The 18,133-nt window shown below is 48.3% G+C and overlaps 1 protein-coding gene across 2 annotated transcripts in view; it reads left to right on the plus strand.

Moving 5' to 3' along the window:
• Window positions 1–17,085, plus strand: part of LOC149281907 (growth arrest-specific protein 7-like) — a 54,654-nt gene extending 37,569 nt beyond the window's left edge. The window contains exons 3-14 of one of the 2 annotated variants that reach the window (XM_089498894.1): window positions 5,011–5,091; window positions 6,673–6,746; window positions 9,964–10,017; window positions 11,672–11,761; window positions 12,588–12,703; window positions 12,999–13,073; window positions 14,442–14,520; window positions 14,648–14,776; window positions 15,048–15,171; window positions 16,125–16,204; window positions 16,780–16,878; window positions 16,972–17,085. In XM_089498894.1, the coding sequence (XP_089355020.1) occupies window positions 5,011–5,091; window positions 6,673–6,746; window positions 9,964–10,017; window positions 11,672–11,761; window positions 12,588–12,703; window positions 12,999–13,073; window positions 14,442–14,520; window positions 14,648–14,776; window positions 15,048–15,171; window positions 16,125–16,204; window positions 16,780–16,878; window positions 16,972–17,085 (1,115 nt within the window). The remainder of the gene's footprint in view (window positions 1–5,010; window positions 5,092–6,672; window positions 6,747–9,963; window positions 10,018–11,671; window positions 11,762–12,587; window positions 12,704–12,998; window positions 13,074–14,441; window positions 14,521–14,647; window positions 14,777–15,047; window positions 15,172–16,124; window positions 16,205–16,779; window positions 16,879–16,971) is intronic. The other variant, XM_089498895.1, reaches the window with a different exon arrangement.
• Window positions 17,086–18,133: the final 1,048 nt, after the last annotated feature.

Below are 18,133 nucleotides of genomic sequence, written 5' to 3' on the forward strand. Positions count from 1 at the left end.
GTGTGCTTTGTTATCTCTTTGCTCGCAAGCTGCCAACGCACTCGGTACCAGCAACGGCGTCGGATGGAAGGGGCGAGGGGGAGACGCGTGCTTTCAACACACACTTCTGTTCACTATTGTTTCCCCGTTAGAATAGGGCATTAACTATTAACGCAGCGATGGCTGTGCCTGCGGGCAGAATGTTGTCACCAACGTGGGTGAAATTTCTGGGGGCGTCTGGTGTTCAGACCCCGACGCCGTGCTGCCTGCGCTGATGGCTGCCTGAGAACTCACTTGTCTCTCGTGCGTTGATACCATCGTCGGCCGTCAATCACATGCCTGGCTGATGGGAATAGAGGGGCTGCACGGGACAGATAAAGGCCGCAATCAGATTAATCACCCATGAGACACTCTGGGTGTGCGCGAGAGCGAGCCGGGAGGAAGGGCAGGGACGGCGTGATTAGAGGTCCGTAATCGCTGTGGGGCCAAAATGGCTGAGAACTAGTGTTTTAAAAAGCGAGGTGACCCCTTTTATACCCTGTACTGATGGGAAGGAAACCCATGCTTGAACACAGGTGTCCTAGTGGGTAGTTTCTTTGGCTCCGAAGGTCGCATTTCCAGCGGTAATCTTCAGTGTGCCGTGTCCGTATTGTGGAAACAATAGAAGGAGGGATTTTTTGCGTTCTATAGAATTAGTGGATAGAGTCGGACTCGGCTGTTAAACTTTAGCGGCTTCAGCAGACGATCTTTTGAAGTTTATCGATCCGCAGCCCTCGCCGGATCGGCCGCAAGAAGGGGATCGATGGCCCGAGGCAGGAGAGATAAGAGTGTTGCGATGTTGTGAATGAATGTTAATGCCCCTTCTAATAGGAGTGGCTGAGGGCTACTTATATAATCTCACTTTAAGTCGCTCTGTAACCATGTAAACGTTGGCTAATAAACCCAGACACCCCCCCCCACGATATACTGTAACGTTTGCCGTTTCAAGGCGTAAGAGCTCATTAGGTCATGGCTGCTGACGGTGGCCACGCAAGCCCTTGGCGTGACTCCCGCAGTCGCGTCTTTGTATAGGCGCCGTGCACCGGCAGAGTACGTCTGTAGCCAAAAGGAGCTTGTGTACCGCCGTTGGCCAGAAGTGTCCTCGGTCCTGAGAACGTCGTCGCGTTCAGGTCCAGCTCTGGCAGGACTCGCGGCCGCCATATAAACAGCTTTATCCCAACAACACCCTGAACACCCGGAATTCATTCTGGGTATTTGAGGAATTCGAATTTTACCAAAATGTGTCTTTTGTTTTTATTGTTAATGAGGAATAAATAAGGCTGATCTCAGCAGATCCCGCGTGGAGGAGGAAATATCTCAATGTCTTCCGTGTGCCTGATGGACGCGGGTATCGCCGTTACAGAGAAATAATATGACGTGTACTATAACGTGTACTATGATGTGTAATATAACGTGTAATATATATAGATGTAATATAACATGTAATATATAGAGATGTAATATAACATGTAATGTCATATATATATATAGATGTAATATAACGTAATATATATAGATGTAATATATATAGATGTTAAATAACATGTAATGTAATATATATAGATGTACTATAACGTAATATATATAGGTGTAAAATAACGTGTAATATATGTAATGTAACATGTAATATATATATAGATGTAATATATCATGTAATATATATAGATGTAACATAGCATGTAATATATATATATATATATATATATGTATAGATGTAATATAACGTAATATGTATAGATGTAATATAACGTAATATATATAGATGTAATATAACGTAATATATATAGATGTAATATAACGTGTAATATATATAGATGTAATATAACGTGTAATATAACGTGTAATATATATAGATGTAATGTAATATATATAGATGTAATATAACATGTCATATATATATATAGATGTAATATAACATGTCATATATATATAGATGTAATATAACGTAATATATATAGACGTAATATATATAGATGTTAAATAACATGTAACGTAATATATATAGATGTTAAATAACATGTAACATAATATATATAGATGTAATATAACATGTAATATATATAGATGTACTATAACGTAATATATATAGGTGTAATATAACGTGTAATATATGTAATATAACATGTAATATATATAGATGTAATATAACATGTAATGTAATATATATAGATGTAATATATATATATATATATATATAGATGTAATATATATAGATGTAATATAACGTAATTTATATAGATGTAACATAGCATGTAATATATATATATATATATATATATATATAGATGTAACATAACATGTAATATATATATATAGATGTAATATAACGATATATATATAGATGTAATATAACGTGTAATATATATAGATGTAATATAACATGTAATATATATAGATGTAATATAACATGTAATATATATAGATGTAATTTATATAGATGTAACATAACATGTAATATATATAGATGTAACATAACATGTAATATATATATATATATATATATATATATAGATGTAGGATATGGTCCTGCCTTGTAGCAGATGAAAGGTTTGGACGCCCCCTGCTGGGTCACGTGCCGATGATTCACCCCGCCGGGTTCCTCTTTGTGTGCTGTTTTTCTGCTGATTTCTCAAACATGCTGGCATTTCCCTGTTTTGCGGTTTACGTTGTCCTCCTGAAATCGCTCTGATTCAGAGGTCGCGTGAGTTTACGCAACTAACACAGAACCGGTAATCGGGAGCAGCCTGCGCCACCAGCGGCTCTTGGAGCCGGAGAGAGAATTCTTGTTTTTTTATAAAATCCAGGATTTACAGGAAATATCCTCCAAATACAAGCAGCCCAGAGAGGGGGGGCGCGGATATAGTCTCCGCAGATTCGGATAACGCAGTTATTACATTATGCAGGGGGCAGGGGGCGCAATAACCGAGAGAGATTAGTAACTGGGTTCTTACCTGGGAACCCATTCGAGGTAAAAAGCTTGAGGTTCCAGGTATGTTTAAGACTCCGCGAGAGATGAGTTTTTGCGAGAGGCTCTGCACCTGGCAGGAGATGCGCGGTTTGATTGGACGAGGGCTCGTTAGCTGATTAGCTGCAGATAATTAAAGCACAGATACCATCTCGGCAGGTGCACCCGCCATTGTTTAGAGTTTCGGGATTTGCATAATATCCCTGCGGTTTAGCTGAATAAAAAAAGACGCATATCCGTTCCGATCGGGGAATTCACCTTCCCGAGCAAAAATAAAGGGGCGGATACTGGGAGCGCGGGCTGTCATTGGCTGTGAAAATCTTGTTAATAAAGGCGTTTTGGGGTTTGTTTACTTTGATTTCTGGCATCTCGCTCTCCGTCGGACTCGTCCAACCCGTGATGTCAGAGCGATTAGACGGCTGCGTCACTGCGGTGGACTCTATCGCATCGGAATTATCAGCCGCCCGGTCCTCGTATTCTGCGAAAAGCTACAAACCGGAGGAAAAATACAAATAAAGAGGAGAGATCTAGTGATTCCACTTTACAGATCCCTGGGAGATCTCCCGTAGAGTATTGTGATCCGTTCTACAGAGCAGATCCTGAAAGGACACAGCGATCTAGTGATCCCACTTTACAGATCCCTGGGAGATCTCCCGAGTATTGTGATCGGGTCTATAGAGCAGATCCTAGGAGGGCAGAGAGAGCTGGTGATCCCACTTTATAGATCCCTGGGAGATCTCCCCTAGAGTATTGTGATCCCTTCTATAGAGCAGATCCCAGGAGATCAGGACGACACAGCGAGCGGTCGTGTTCTGTTCTGTACACACAGACCGTGTGGTTACTCGGAATTACCTCCCTCGCTGGGAGAAGGAGGGAATAAACTTTCACTAAACAAGCGCTTTGTCTTCCTGATGTCTGTCAGTAGAATCCCCGAGACGCGGCTAATAACCCCATTAATCACCCGCGCTGAGCGCAGAGATAAGGCTCGGGGACGAGACAGTCCGTGGTGCTCCATCTCCCGCGTCCCCCCAACTCCCAGACGTCGGCGCGGGGCTGGCAGCGGCTGATCTCCCCCCCCCCCCGAGGGATCTGCCTTCCAGTAATGGTTTCGCTTATAACCGCTTTAGAAACAAAAACATCGTTCAAAAACCCAATGAATTATTCAGGACTGTGAGGAGTGATCCTAATCTCCAACGCAAGTCCCTCCGTACTGACGCGGCGCAGGAATTATCGGGGTGATCCGGTTCTATTATTCTAAAACTATTTAGCTAAAAAATAAATAAATAATAAGGGGAACAAAAATCCTTCTTCAGATTCTGAGACGCGATGAACGTCCTTTAAAGAGTAATCGGCGTCTGGAGAGGAGAAAAGGTACCGCCGTGGGGTGAGGTCCCAGATAGACAAATATAAATTCCAATTTATTTTACCAAAAACCAGTGATTTTTACTCCTTTCTGCCGGGATCCCGTAGAGATCGGGACCGCCGGGCTGGGTGGCTCCGGGATTTTGGGGTCTGACGTTACCGAATATCCAGAACCAATTTACTGTAAATATTCCCCAAGCTGTGAAGTAGGGCGCCGCCATTTACTGTCTGGCGTGAAGCGAAGGCTCGGTCGGCGCCGACGTCTGCATCCGAAGCGTACATCGGCTTTGTTGTGTCGATACAATGGCCGGGTGGCACGTGGTCTATCCCGGGGTAATAAAACTCCTCTTATTCCGCTTCCTGTGACGCGGAGCCGGTGGGATCCATGCCTTCGGCGGTTGCCGGTGGGATCCATGCCTTCGGCGGTTGCCGGTGGGATCCATGCCTTCGGCGGTTGCCGGTGGGATCCATGCCTTCGGCGGTTGGTGAACGCCATGTTCCGCCCCGCCGGTTGTCAGTCACAATGTATCCGTTCTATCTTCTCGGACTGCAGGCCGCGTTGGCCGCGCAGGGAACGTTCTCTTCTTCCTTTGGTGTAATTTCTGTTAGTTTGGGAAGGTTCCGGATTTGGGCTCTGAATGATTTTCTACTTTCTCTTTTTCTAGAGACGACGTGGGAACGGCCGAACAGCTCGCCGGTCAACCTAAAAAGCCCCCTGGTGAAAAAGACATCTTTACCGACAGGTAGTGCTTCCTCTCTGGGGTCCCCTGTACGGACCGGCTACTTGCCCCCGGGGCAGATGACGTCTGTGAATGTACTCTCTGTACCCCAGGGTTATTTGGGGTGCCACCCAGTCTGTGAGTTGGCACGAGGCTCGGCGTATTGGATAATATTGGTGCGGAGAATAGAATCTACGCACCGTCGCTTTGGGTTTATCCAATCATCACAGGGTAATGTCCCTATCCTGCACCTTCAGGGGCCACAGAGTGATCGCTTTGGCCCCTGGTGGACCGCTCTCTGCGCTGCTTTATGGTTCTGAGGACACCTTGTGACGTCCGATTAACACGGATGCCGACAGAGATTTGCCCTCTTCAGGGATTTATTATCATGGAGACCCCGGCGGCTCTGCTTCCACCCTCGCTCTGCAGGACATGCGCTGGATAGATGGATGCGCTGAGATATCATCAATAAGCACCCGCTTCCGTTATTTAATGACCCCACCTTCCCATCGTGGATTTAGCTGCTAAATCCCTCCCCCTCGTGCGCAGCTAACCCCAAAAACATCATTTTTTTAATGGGTTTTTGTGTTCGCGGCGCCCTCTTTAAACTCGCCCAGATGAGCCGTCCGGACGCGGTTCCTCTTCAGCTTCCTTTTCAGCTTCCACCTCTTCTTCAATAGCTGGAATCCATGGTACTCAGTTTCCATGGCAACCGTACAATAGCAAAATGTGTCAAACTCTGCAGGAATGGACAATTTATTCCTTACGTTTCGCTAGATTATCCAAAGCGACTCCATTTCTCGGTTTGTTACCTTTGGCTGCCGATAACGTCGGTGAAAACGGGCAAGAAGCTTAAAAGTTGCCCAAAATCCCAATAGATGCCGGGGATTCAGAATTTATCGCCCTCGGGCCCCCCGATGAAAACGTTATACGGTGACGCCGGGTCTGTACGCTTCGCGTTTTATAGACTCTATAGAAGACATTTGTGACGTGGAAGCAATTAACCCTTCGCAGGCGTCACGCACTCCAATGAAGTCATATAAGGGGTTATTTTCATGGTTTGCAGGTCTGTCCGATATAAAGCTTTCCAGGTCGGTCGGGTACTCAATAAATTAGCGATGATGCCCCCCGTTCTCTCTACACATTGAGCAAACGCCATAAAAAGTGACCCTTCCTAATAACGCCTCAGAAACGCAAGTCCGCCCTTTATATCCTAGTAATAAGTACCCTTAATACCCCTGTGTGTGAGTCGTTACCCCGCTAATTACCCAACAAATTCCATATCATTGAATTCCCCTCTCACTGGGTCTTGGCTGCCATCTTGGGGCGAGGTGATGGATCCAAGGTTTTCAAGATGGCGGCACGATGCCCAAACCCCTCAAGAAGCTGTTGTTTGGTGGCGTGGCTTCCGTGTGCGTTCTTTATTATCCGGTGTTCCTTTTGTTTCTGTTGCTGTTTTCGTGGGCCGTTCTCCTGTGGTGGAACGTTTCTTCTTGTCTAACGTCTGTTCTTCTCCGTTCCTCGCCGACGTCTCCGTTCCTCGCCGACGTCTCTGTTCTTCTCTAACGTCTCCGTTCCTCGCTGACGTCTCCATTCTTTGTGTTGCAGTAAATGGATTTCATGGATCCCCCGCTCACCATCCCGAGTCCGGCCACGCGCGCAAACCGAGCAACGAACCCCAGGTGAGTGGAGCTGGGACTTCCCACCGCAGACCACGTGTGTCCCGACGTCAAAATCCTCCAAACCGCAGGAAAATCCGTACAGATACCGTATAAAAACCTAAAAAACCCTCTACTGATCCAGATAACTGATTGCTACGGGAACCGGGGGGATAAGGGGTTAAACGTGAGGCTCTGATACTTCATTAGGATCCGGTCACAGGCCGGTGATCTGCGATCATCACGTTTAGATGACGGGCGCCTGCGACGTCTCACCTCGGCCCCGGACCGCTCGATGGCTTTTAATTCACTAAGACGTGATGGATGTGCGATCGCCGGACACAAAGCGGGTTCATAAAGCGTGAAAACCGTATTCTGCAGCAATATTCACACGGAACGTGGATAATTATTACCCCTCCTCCCCGTATTAACATTCTGGGGGCAGTTAACACATTGCTGGAGGCAGTTGGTTTCACCGAGGGGTTAATTCGGATCGCATTGCGTGGGCGCGAGATGCAGCGCGAATAAACATCCCGCGGAATTCTCCGGCTTCCCTCCATCCGCTGCCGTTTTAAGGGAGATTCCGCCTTTTCCGTGTGTCGAGGTTTTACGAGGGGGGCTCGCGGAGGTATCCGATCCACGCGCCGCGCGCTGATATTAATTGCCACCCGCCGGGGCTTTTATTACAGATTTATCGACCCTTTGTATCCGTAGAGAACGAACGCAAATGTGAAACGCGTCGCTTTGTTTAGTAAGAATATTTTCTGAAAGGGGGCCACCTAATGATCTTTAGGGGCTTATTCACTAAAGCGGGGGCTTCACTCGGCAAGAGCTGACGCTTCATAATGCGTAGTGAAGCTGGCGAGATAAAAACTCGCGCTTTAGTGAATAAGCCCCATACATACCAGAGCCGCGTTCCGTATTGTTTTTGCAGCAGCTCCTGTAGAATTGTTTCTGTGGCGCCATCATATTCCGTGGCGCTGTGCAATGGGTGCTGTCGTGGAACGCGGTTTGAAGGCAGCTATTTTTGAGCGCGGAGCGAAGAGGATTATTTGCATCGCCAATCCGCCGTGTGACGAGAGACGCTTGGGGGGGTGAGACAGTTGCTAGGAAACGAGGGGGGGGGTAAGAGAATCCGATCTGATCTGCTGGGGGGCATAGAGGCAAAATGGCATCACCCCTGTGTCGGCACCTGCACGGGATTGGTTAAAAACATGGGTGGTCTTCAAGGACCCCTCTCTGTAAATGATAAATGCGCCGGGGGGGGGTGTCTCGGGGCCAAATGTTTTAAGATGAATTGTGAGAGACGTCGGCTCTGCCGTTTCCCAGTAGGCACCGGTGGCTTCCAGTAGCCGCATCGCAGACACTCGGTGCCCGGGACGCGCGATAATAATTCATATGTTCTGTTTATTGAGCCTTCTGTCCCCGTCATGAGATCCCGAGGGCGTCTGACTTGGTCCCGGAGGGAGTCACGGGCCGCGCATCACATCAACGCACGTTTATTGTGTTCAGCAAGACCCTCGAGCCCTGAGCCCACCCCCTGTGTCAGGATATCTGGCCCGAGTTCCGGGGTTAGGACCGTGTTGTGTCGTAAATTTACCCCGGGATGGATTTACTCCAGGGGCGTCCCCGGCTCGGGGGTCCGGGAATGATTAACATACCCCCCCCCGGGGATTTACCTGCCGGAGCGTTAAGATCCCCCTTTATTACCCTCCGGCTGATTCATTAACCCTTTAGAATTAATGCCCTCAAGCCTTATCATTAAAGAGTTGGGAAGACTACTGCTGTGATGTCATAATGCGCCAAATACCCGTACCCCGTGTGTGTGTGACCCATGTGTGTGACCCCCGTGTGTGTGTGTGACCCCCGTGTGTGTGTGTGACCCCCGTGTGTGTGTGACCCCCGTGTGTGTGTGTGAGACCCCGTGTGTGTGTGTGAGACCCCGTGTGTGTGTGAGACCCCGTGTGTGTGTGTGAGACCCCGTGTGTGTGTGTGACCCCGTGTGTGTGTGAGACCCCGTGTGTGTGTGTGTGAGACCCCGTGTGTGTGACCCCATGTGTGTGTGTGACCCCGTGTGAGACGCCGTGTGTGTGTGTGAGACCCCGTGTGTGTGTGACCCCGTGTGTGTGTGACCCCGTGTGTGTGTGACCCCGTGTGTGTGTGTGTGTGACCCCGTGTGTGTGACTCTGTGTGTGAGACCCCGTGTGTGTGTGTGACTCCGTGTGTGTGTGTGTGTGACTCCGTGTGTGTGTGTTTGTGACTCCGTGTGTGTGTGTGACCCCGTGTGTGTGTGACCCCATGTGTGTGTGTGTGACCCCATGTGTGTGTGTGAGACCCCGTGTGTGTGAGACCCCGTGTGTGTGTGTGACTCTGTGTGTGAGACCCCGTGTGTGTGTGTGACCCCGTGTGTGTGTGTGTGAGACCCCGTGTGTGTGTGTGACCCCGTGTGTGTGTGTGTGTGTGTGTGTGTGACCCCGTGTGTGTGTGTGTGAGACCCCGTGTGTGTGTGACCCCGTGTGTGTGTGTGTGAGACCCCGTGTGTGTGTGTGACCCCGTGTGTGTGTGTGTGAGACCCCGTGTGTGTGTGACCCGCTGCTGTGATTGCTGCTGTATAAAAGGTGGTGTCGCCATCACTGGGCGCCCCGTATGATACGATAATGCTTGGCAATCATGGGGGGGGCATCATAATTGAGGCATTTTAAATATATTTTCTATGAAAACAACCCGTTTTCAGGTAACCTGATACATTGTCACACGAGTGCGGAATCGCCCCAAAAAATGCAAATAATTCCAATTTCCTCTTTTTAAATTTTTTAACAGACGCGCACGCACACTCTCGCTATCCCTTCTCGTGTTTGGGCAATCTGTTTAAATGAAGGGGATACGGGATCAATGAGATATTCTGCCCCGGCAGGTGAGGAGTTCCTGCCCCAGAGCACTGAATTTGCTGTATGAGTGACTCTTGTTGCCCCCTGTTGGCCCGCGTTGCCCCCGCACGCTCTGTGTGAAGCATCGCGCGGTGGAAGCCCCGGCAGTCTGTGAAGCCGTCAGAGAGGGGAGGTGGGACTGCGTGTCGGATGAATTATCGAGCTGCTCGTCTCTGTGCGGGAGCCTCGTGTGGCGAGCGCTCTGCTCTCTGTTACCTCGGGACGGCGTGACGAGCAGAAGACCCCCGAGCCCCTGACGCACCATGTCCGACATGGAGAGCAGCTTTGACGACGCTTCTTGTCTCTCTCCGCAGAGTCCGGGATCTCCGTCGCCGACCAAAAAACAGAACAAGGAGACCACCATCACGGTGAGTACCCCGACGGGGGCAAGAAAGCTCCGTGTGATTGTAACCATGACGATGTGTCCGCAGGCATCAATGGGAAGCAGCAGACGGGGGGGGGTATTATTATCATCATCATTATCATCATATTTCACAGATTGACTTTTAAATCCAGTTCTTTGCATTCGATGAATTTTGTTTGCGGCAGAAATATTTTATTGACATCTACGGATTGAGAGAGCAGTGGAGAGACGCCGGGCGGAGGTGGGAAGACATTAATTAAATGAGGAATTGGTTCAGTGGAGAGGAAGGGCTCGTTATCCCTGAATATAACGCAGAATCTGCTGCCTGCCGAGAACCTCTAGAAGTCGTCTTATTTAATCCTTTTATATACGGTGGACGGAGCTCCTAAAACCGTCGCCCGTTTCTCCCGCTGTAAAGACTCAAACCTTAATCAGTCGTCGGTCTCGTCTTAGATTCAGGAGCCGTATGTCTATCCCATGCATGTTTAATACCCTCACTGTATTACCCTCTACCTCTTCTGCTGGGAGGCTGTTCCACTTATCTACCACCCGTGGTGGTTTTATGTATCGTATCCCTGAGCATAAATAGGGTACAAAGAGCCGTTTTCAACTTGGGAGCCCCTGCTGAACTGGGTGTTCTGGGTGATGTCCGAGGGGCGAGGGTTTCTCGTGGCCGCTTCATAGACATCGCAGGCTGTCGATTCCCCGGCTGGGGGGGGGGGTAGATATTTAGAGCAGGTAAGTTAGGGATACGCAGCAGCGAGGGGAGACGCGTGCCGCCCGCCGGTGACATTATGTAACATTACTAGAGCCGTGATCAGGACAGAATAACAGCTCCATCGCTTGGTGGCCGGCGGCTGGCCGGGTGACACGAGGGACCTCTGTACCCCCCCCCCAAAAACCCCTTTCGATAGACCTTAACCGGCTCTCGGTTCCTTTTATCATAACGCAGTTCAGATTTTAAGCCCTGTCGCTGCTCCTGTTTTAGGGCTGTGTCAGCTAAGTGCACCCCCCGTATATATTTAGAAATAATCGCACCGATGGCCTCGGAGAATTCCTCCTGCGTCTCGCTCGCCTCCTTCAGCTCTTTCGGTTTCTAGGCATTTAAGATCTCAAGAAAAGACCCCCCAACCATCTCTGCTCCATTTCTATGGCAACCTGCAGTATACTCTCTCCTTCAAGGGGTGACATGTTTAAAATAGTCAATCACGGCGACGTACCTTTACAAAGAATACCCCGAGCCGCGTATTAGAGAGCCAACCACAAGATCCTTATCTAAAGAAAAAGAACCCCCCCCCCCCCCGCTTCAATGAGGCAAAATGTCTCCTGCATCTTGAAACATTAACATAAAGCAATGAATTGACTGCTATGATTGCTGAGAGGGTGGTAGATAAGTGGAGCAGCCTACCAGCAGAAGTGGTAGAGGGTAATACAGTGAGGGGATTAAACATGCATGGGATAGACATACGGCTCCTAAGACGAGACCAACGACTGATTAAGGTTTGAGTCGTTACAGCAGGAGAAACGGGCGACTAGTTCACGGAGTACAACGTGTGACGCTGCGATACATTGTAACAACGCAGAGTTACCATTCTCCGATTTCTCCTTTTTTTTTTTTCTCCTCTCAAACGTCTAACGTTCCTTTTGCCTTTCTCCAGATAAACTGCGTGACGTTTCCCCATCCGGACACCATGCCGGAGCAGCAGCTCCTGAAGCCCGGGGAGTGGAGTTATTGTGATTATTTCTGGGTAAGTCAGCCGGGGAGGGTGACCCCCGAAAGCCTGGAACGTAATGAAACTTGTCAGGGGTCTCTGTTCGGGAAAACACAATATGTCACAAACTCATAGATGCGGCCAGATCGGCTTCCTTCACGTTTGGATGAAGAGAAGGTCCAGAAGGTGTTCTGGATCCCAGCTGGCTGCCCGGTCTCTATAAATCATAATGCTTTATTACTCTGCATGTTACTAAACATGTATACACATACACACTGCCCTTACACACACCAGCACATTAACACGCATATACACATACACACTGCCCTTACACACACCAGCACATTAACACACATGTACACATACACACTGCCCTTACACACACCAGCACATTAACACACATGTACACATACACTGCCCTGACACACACCTGCCCATACACACTGCCCTTACACACACCAGCCCATAAACACGCATATACACATACACTGCCCTCACACATGACTGCCCTATACTCCCTTTACACACACACCAGCCCATTAACGAGGGCAATAAACTGTGTTAACGAGGGCACGGTAGCTTCATTCTAGACGAGCCCAGGTCACGTTGTGTCGCGATATCTGAAAACGTCTTCTCCGGCCGTTCCCACGTCCCACGGAACCCCGTCCTTAACGGATTTACCCTTTTGGATCTGAGACCCGGGAGACGTGATGTTTATTTTGGGGGTGAATCGAGACCATAATGAAATCAGACATTGTCCAGGAACAGAAGACCCGTTAAGTCCTCGTGTTTGTTTCTAATAATTATTAATGAATGCGTTATTGATCGCTTTCCCTGTTCCTTCCGGCTCTTTGTTTTCCAGGCAGATAAGAAAGACCCTCAAGGCAACAGCACGGTGTCCGGCTTTGAAGATCTCCTCCAAAAACAGCTCAAGGGCAAACAAATGCAGAAAGAAATGGCCGAGTTTATCCGGGAGAGGTAATCCCCCTGCCCTGTGCTCTCTCCCCGCGGGGGGCTAACCTACTTTCTTAATATTAAACTCCATCGCCAGAGACCAGAGACATGACTTCTCTAAGGAAACGCTATCTGCATGCGTGATATCAGTAATTTGGGGCTTCAGGGACCCCATAAAACATCAAAATGTCCCTGGAGCCCGTCTGAACCTGACGTTGTCCATCTTTGTTTCTGGGTTCGTAGTTCATGGAGAGAAAGTAATATTTCGGGACATTGATTTTCCGGGAATTAATTCCTGTTTTTATTTATTTATTTACAGGATAAAAATTGAAGAAGAATATTCTAAAAACCTGGCAAAACTGTCGCAGAACTCGCTGGCTTCCCAGGAAGAAGGGTGAGAATAAGTCACTCTCGTGTTACTCCTGGTTTTAAAAGTGGTTTTATCACCATGGTAACCAGTAGAATGACCCAATTGGCTAAAACATTTGGTTACTTTCTATGGTGAGGAGGCCACTGATAGAACATCTCGTTTTCCAGATTGAATATTCTCTGTAGCAATTAGGGTTTATTCTACAAACAGCCCCAAAAAGGTATCTCTGATAATCTCCCAAACGCGTTTACAAAGTATAAAAAGTCATGCGGCGCCTGAACTTCCATGATGATTGTTTTTCTTTAATGGCGGAACGAGTGTGAATGATGGGTCTTCTGGAACATCACCGCGCCACCAATCTAAAGTGAAAGGTGTGACGGGTCAGGTTCTCAATCACCCCACTTTACCCCGTATTCATAGCGGTTTATTAAAGAGGAATAGCTGCCTTAATCTGAGATCAGGGGGAGCACTAAATGCATGTTAGGGGTCTTGTTAGACCCCCTGCACCGGCATTGAAGCTGGCTGGTGGGGGGCACCTCGTGTTTGAGTGGGAGCTGGATATGGTCCACAGGATATTCTACAGGAGAAAGGAGCCGGGAAACATCTGAAGCGAATGCCCATATAATTGGATGGAAAAAAAACTTGTAAAACTATTTTAAAGAATATGTGAGCAGATCGTTACGTTATATACGCAGCAATTTACAAATCTTACACCCGTTCAGGGAAAGGTCTATAGAAAATCCAAACACATCTCATTCCTATAATTGTTATAGTTTTCCAGAATTAATCATTTGCACGAAGCCTTAAAAAGTACAGAGGGTTTGAATTTTAACAGAGCCAAGGTCATCGTGGCTTTAAAGCGGAGATTCGCTCAATCCCGGAAGGCACGTGAGACCGGCTCGACTCCCTGATCCACCTTGGTTTACATGCAAAGAATCCTTAATTGACTCTCCTGCTAAACCCACTTTATTCTCTGTTTGTAGTCTCTTTCCTTAGTCTAGATCCTGAATCTTTCCTCAGATGCTTGGCAAAAGCATGGGTGTGTGTGTTGGTATGAATATGTAAGTGTTTTCATGTGTGTGTGTGTTAGCATGAATGTGTGCGAGAGTGTGTTAGCATGAATGTGTGCGTGTATATGCATGAATGTGTGCGTGTAAGTGTGTGTGTGTATAGGCATAAATGTGTGCGTGTAAGTGTGTGTGTATAGGCATGAATGTGTGCGTGTAAGTGTGTGTGTATAGGCATAAATGTGTGCGTGTAAGTGTGTGTGTATAGGCATGAATGTGTGTGTGTGTAAGTGTGTTACAGGGAGGGTGTATTCTGCAGGGAAATGCAACTGGAAGGCCAGGGTGTCTAATGGAACTAATGCTGGGGGGGTCTGTCTTCCTGCAGAACCCTGGGCGAAGCGTGGGGGCAGTTAAAGAAGAGTCTGTCCGACGAGGCGGAGGTCCATCTCAAGTTTTCTGCTAAGGTAAGGAATATCCCTCCCTTCGAAAGCGAACCTTAAGGAGACAAATCTAGAAGATTCTCGGATGGAATGCGGTGCTCGCACTTTAAAGACCCGACGGTTTCACCGACACCTTGTCTGTTCTTCACAGTTACAGAGCGAAGTGGAGAAGCCGCTCCTCGGCTTCAGGGAGAACTTTAAGAAGGACATGAAGAGGTTTGATCACCATATAGCAGACTTACGGAAGCAGCTAGCCAGCCGCTACGCCGCCGTGGAGAAGGTAAACCAACTCGCCGCGCAAAAACCTTATTTGTGGCGTTTTATGAGACAACTGAAAAAGTTTGGTGGGAGAGTTTAAAAAGTTTTTATTACATATCAAGCAATGCTACTGGCTTGTACTGGCGGACTACTGGCTTGTACTGGCGGACTACTGGCTTGTACTGGCGGACTACTGGCTTGTACTGGCGGACTACTGGCTTGTACTGGCGGACTACTGGCTTGTACTGGCGGACTGTCTCTATTCCATAACCATTAGCTTTTTGATCTCACAGGCCCGGAAAGCTTTGGCCGAGAGACAGAAGGACCTCGAGGTGAAAACGCAGCAGCTTGAGATTAAACTCAGCAACAAAACAGAAGAAGATATCAAGAAAGCGCGGCGGAAGTCCACCCAAGCCGGTGAGTTTATTGATTTGATTACTCCAAGCGGTTTCCAGTGGCCACGTACCGGCAGCCACGTGCGGGAGTACGTGACACACCGGGGGGGGGGCAGAGCAGTAGAGACAGCCGCCAAACCTGCTCCAAAATCAGCGGCTTCATCAGAACAATCATCCTCAGTCTACGCGCTCGAAGCCCAGAGCCCCACAAAGCTCCAGCGAAGTATGTAACCGGTCACACCAACCAGCGCAGACGGTTCGTCCCGGTTCTGTAAATAATAGGCGGCCGAGCCTGTTTCTGGGGCAATAAACCAGCGGATTTGGGTCTTAAACCGGTTCAGATGTAGTGCAGACACGGAGCTGTACTTTTAATTTGGTTTCAATGTTTCAGTAAATGTCCACAGACTGTAAATCCACGCATTTCTCAAATAAAATAAAAAATTCCATTCCGAATATAACCCAACAGTCCGGAGCGCCCTCTGGTGGCTTCAGCAGAGAACCTGCTACAAAGTAATAGAAGTCTGTGCCGCGCAAGAATATGCTCGATGAGAGAGCACAGACCCAGCATGTGTTGGGTAATAGAGCGTGTGCGGGCAGATCTCTCGGTGTGGTATGATAGCACAAACTAATGTAAGTGAAACACGCACACACGCTAACACACAAACGTACTCTAACCCCCTGCACTTACCAACACGTTATACCCGCTAAGGGTAAGGGTTGGAAACATCTCTGATACAACAAAAACAAGAAGAGCGTCTAAAAACAAAGCTCGCTACGTGCGGGAGAAGAGAGCGACCGGTCAACAAGACATCCCTGATGCTCGGTACATCGTGCTGTATTCTAATATAATATTAGTAATTAACGTCCTCCAATGACCCTAAAAATCGAAATAAGTTAAGAAATATATATTTCAGATTCTCCACGCTGGAGCACGATATGAATTTACCCGCTTAACGTTCGTTTCCTTGTTTTAAGGAGACGACCTGATGCGCTGCGTGGATCTCTACAACCAGGCGCAGTCAAAGTGGTTCGAGGAGATGGTCACCACCACGCTGGTAGGTCTGCGTTCTCTGCTACGACTTCTCGCAAACCCTGTCCAGCCGTAAAGCGATCCGGCGCCAGATCCCCGCCTGTGATCCTCCTGAGCGAGAAGACGAGCGCTAATTACCAATGAATCGGACTAATTAGTCCTTTCAATGACCCATAAAGACCAGAACGCCGTAACGATTCAGAGTAGCCCCGGCCGCTAGATTTTCTAAGCTTCTTAGAGGGTAAAATGATTATTTTGAGTGAAGATTCAGAGTTAAAATATTGAAATGTTGAAATAAAAACAAACACATTTGGTTCGGCATCTCTGTTATGTAACATTAATAGAATAAATAACAGTCATTAATAATAATAATAATAATAATAATAACGGATATCTATCCTTTACACAAAGCTCCTGGCAGGAATGGTGGGCTTTTGAGGACCCTGCTCAGGAGCTTACAATCTAACGGCATGGGCTGCTTTTTGGTCTTTATTCTGATTATCGCTGTTGAGGGCTGTGTAGGAACGTCGCCCGAGACAGAATTATACAGAGAGTGGGGTTCTAATTCCTGACTGTAATCTGTATAAAATAATGTTTCAGGAGCTGGAGAGGCTGGAGGTGGAACGCGTGGAGATGATCCGGCAGCACCTCCGCCAGTACACGCAGTTACGGCACGAGACAGACATGTTTAACCAAAGCGTGAGTATGCCGGTCGCGTGACTTCCCTGCTCGCGGTACACAAAGTACTCCCAAGCGCCGAGTAAACCTTCTGTACCTTTTGTGTCCCAGCAGACGGTGGAACAAGTGGATCAGCTTCTTCAGAGAGTGGATCCCGCCAAAGACAGAGAACTGTGGGTCAAGGAACACAAAACCGGCGACATCAGACCCATCAACATGGACATTTAGAGGGAAAGCCTGCCTCTCGCCCGTCTACATATTTCCAGATCGCTTGGTTTTTGAAGTTTTGGGACCCGGAGGTTGTAAATTTCTGTAAGGAAAGCAGGGCCGCGATTGGTTTCCGCAGCGTGCGTTCCGAGGGCGCTGGGACCGGAGGACCGGGAACGTTGGTGAGAATTCGCAGCGCCGGTCTCAGAGACGCCGTGGCCCTCCAAACGTTATCCTATTAGAGAATCGTTTTAGGACGCGGTGGACTCGTGGCTTGGTTGAGAGCCCTTCTTTGTAAGTAGATTTGGATAATTTCCACTCCTTCCGGCTGGTAACGTTCCCCCCCGCGGTCGCCCAAACTTCAGACTGCCCCCGATACTCAACAAGAGATCCAGAGCGCCCTCCGTCTCCTGAAACTAAACGCGTCGTCTCAAAGCGGGGCCCGGCTTAAAAGTCCTCTAAATCAAAGTCGTTAACGTTTATTGTACTGATTACCTGCTTACAGCGATAACCCCCAACCCGTTTAAAAACCCGCTGGCTTCCTGCGGTGGAAGATCGAAGCTGAAGCTCGGTGGGATTACCCGTCACCCAGCGCCATTAATTAGGGGTCCGCTATACCGGCGAGGTAATAAATCCTCCGATTCCTGCCCGAAAACATATATTTTAATCCCAGAATGGAGGGCGATGTCTCCGCACAACACAATCTGAAGCTTATAGACCATCTCTCTAAACACAAATTATATAGCAGCACGTTCCGTAAGGGGGGGGGGGCGGCCTGATGCCCCACGCGGGGGTAGGAAGGGCATCACGCTTGGCCAAAGATTCCCAACAAACGCGACCTGTCAGCGGAGAGAGTTGGTTACGATCGGCTCCTACGATCCACAATACGGATCATTAAGAGCTCGTCGGGGAAAATCCAGGATCTTTGAGACGTTTCCAAACCCGGACCCCTTACTGCGGAACGGGATTCACAGCGAGGGGGCTCTACGCCAACCAAGGAGACGCGTGTGACGTCCCGAGTGATGCCCCAACACCCGGGGTAGATGTAGCCTAAATAAACCCTCTCCAA

The sequence above is a fragment of the Sceloporus occidentalis genome, unplaced genomic scaffold (genome assembly GCF_023333645.1).
Source record: "Sceloporus occidentalis isolate IW3139 unplaced genomic scaffold, rSceOcc1.0.p SCAF_126, whole genome shotgun sequence".
NCBI classification, from domain to species: domain Eukaryota; kingdom Metazoa; phylum Chordata; class Lepidosauria; order Squamata; family Phrynosomatidae; genus Sceloporus; species Sceloporus occidentalis.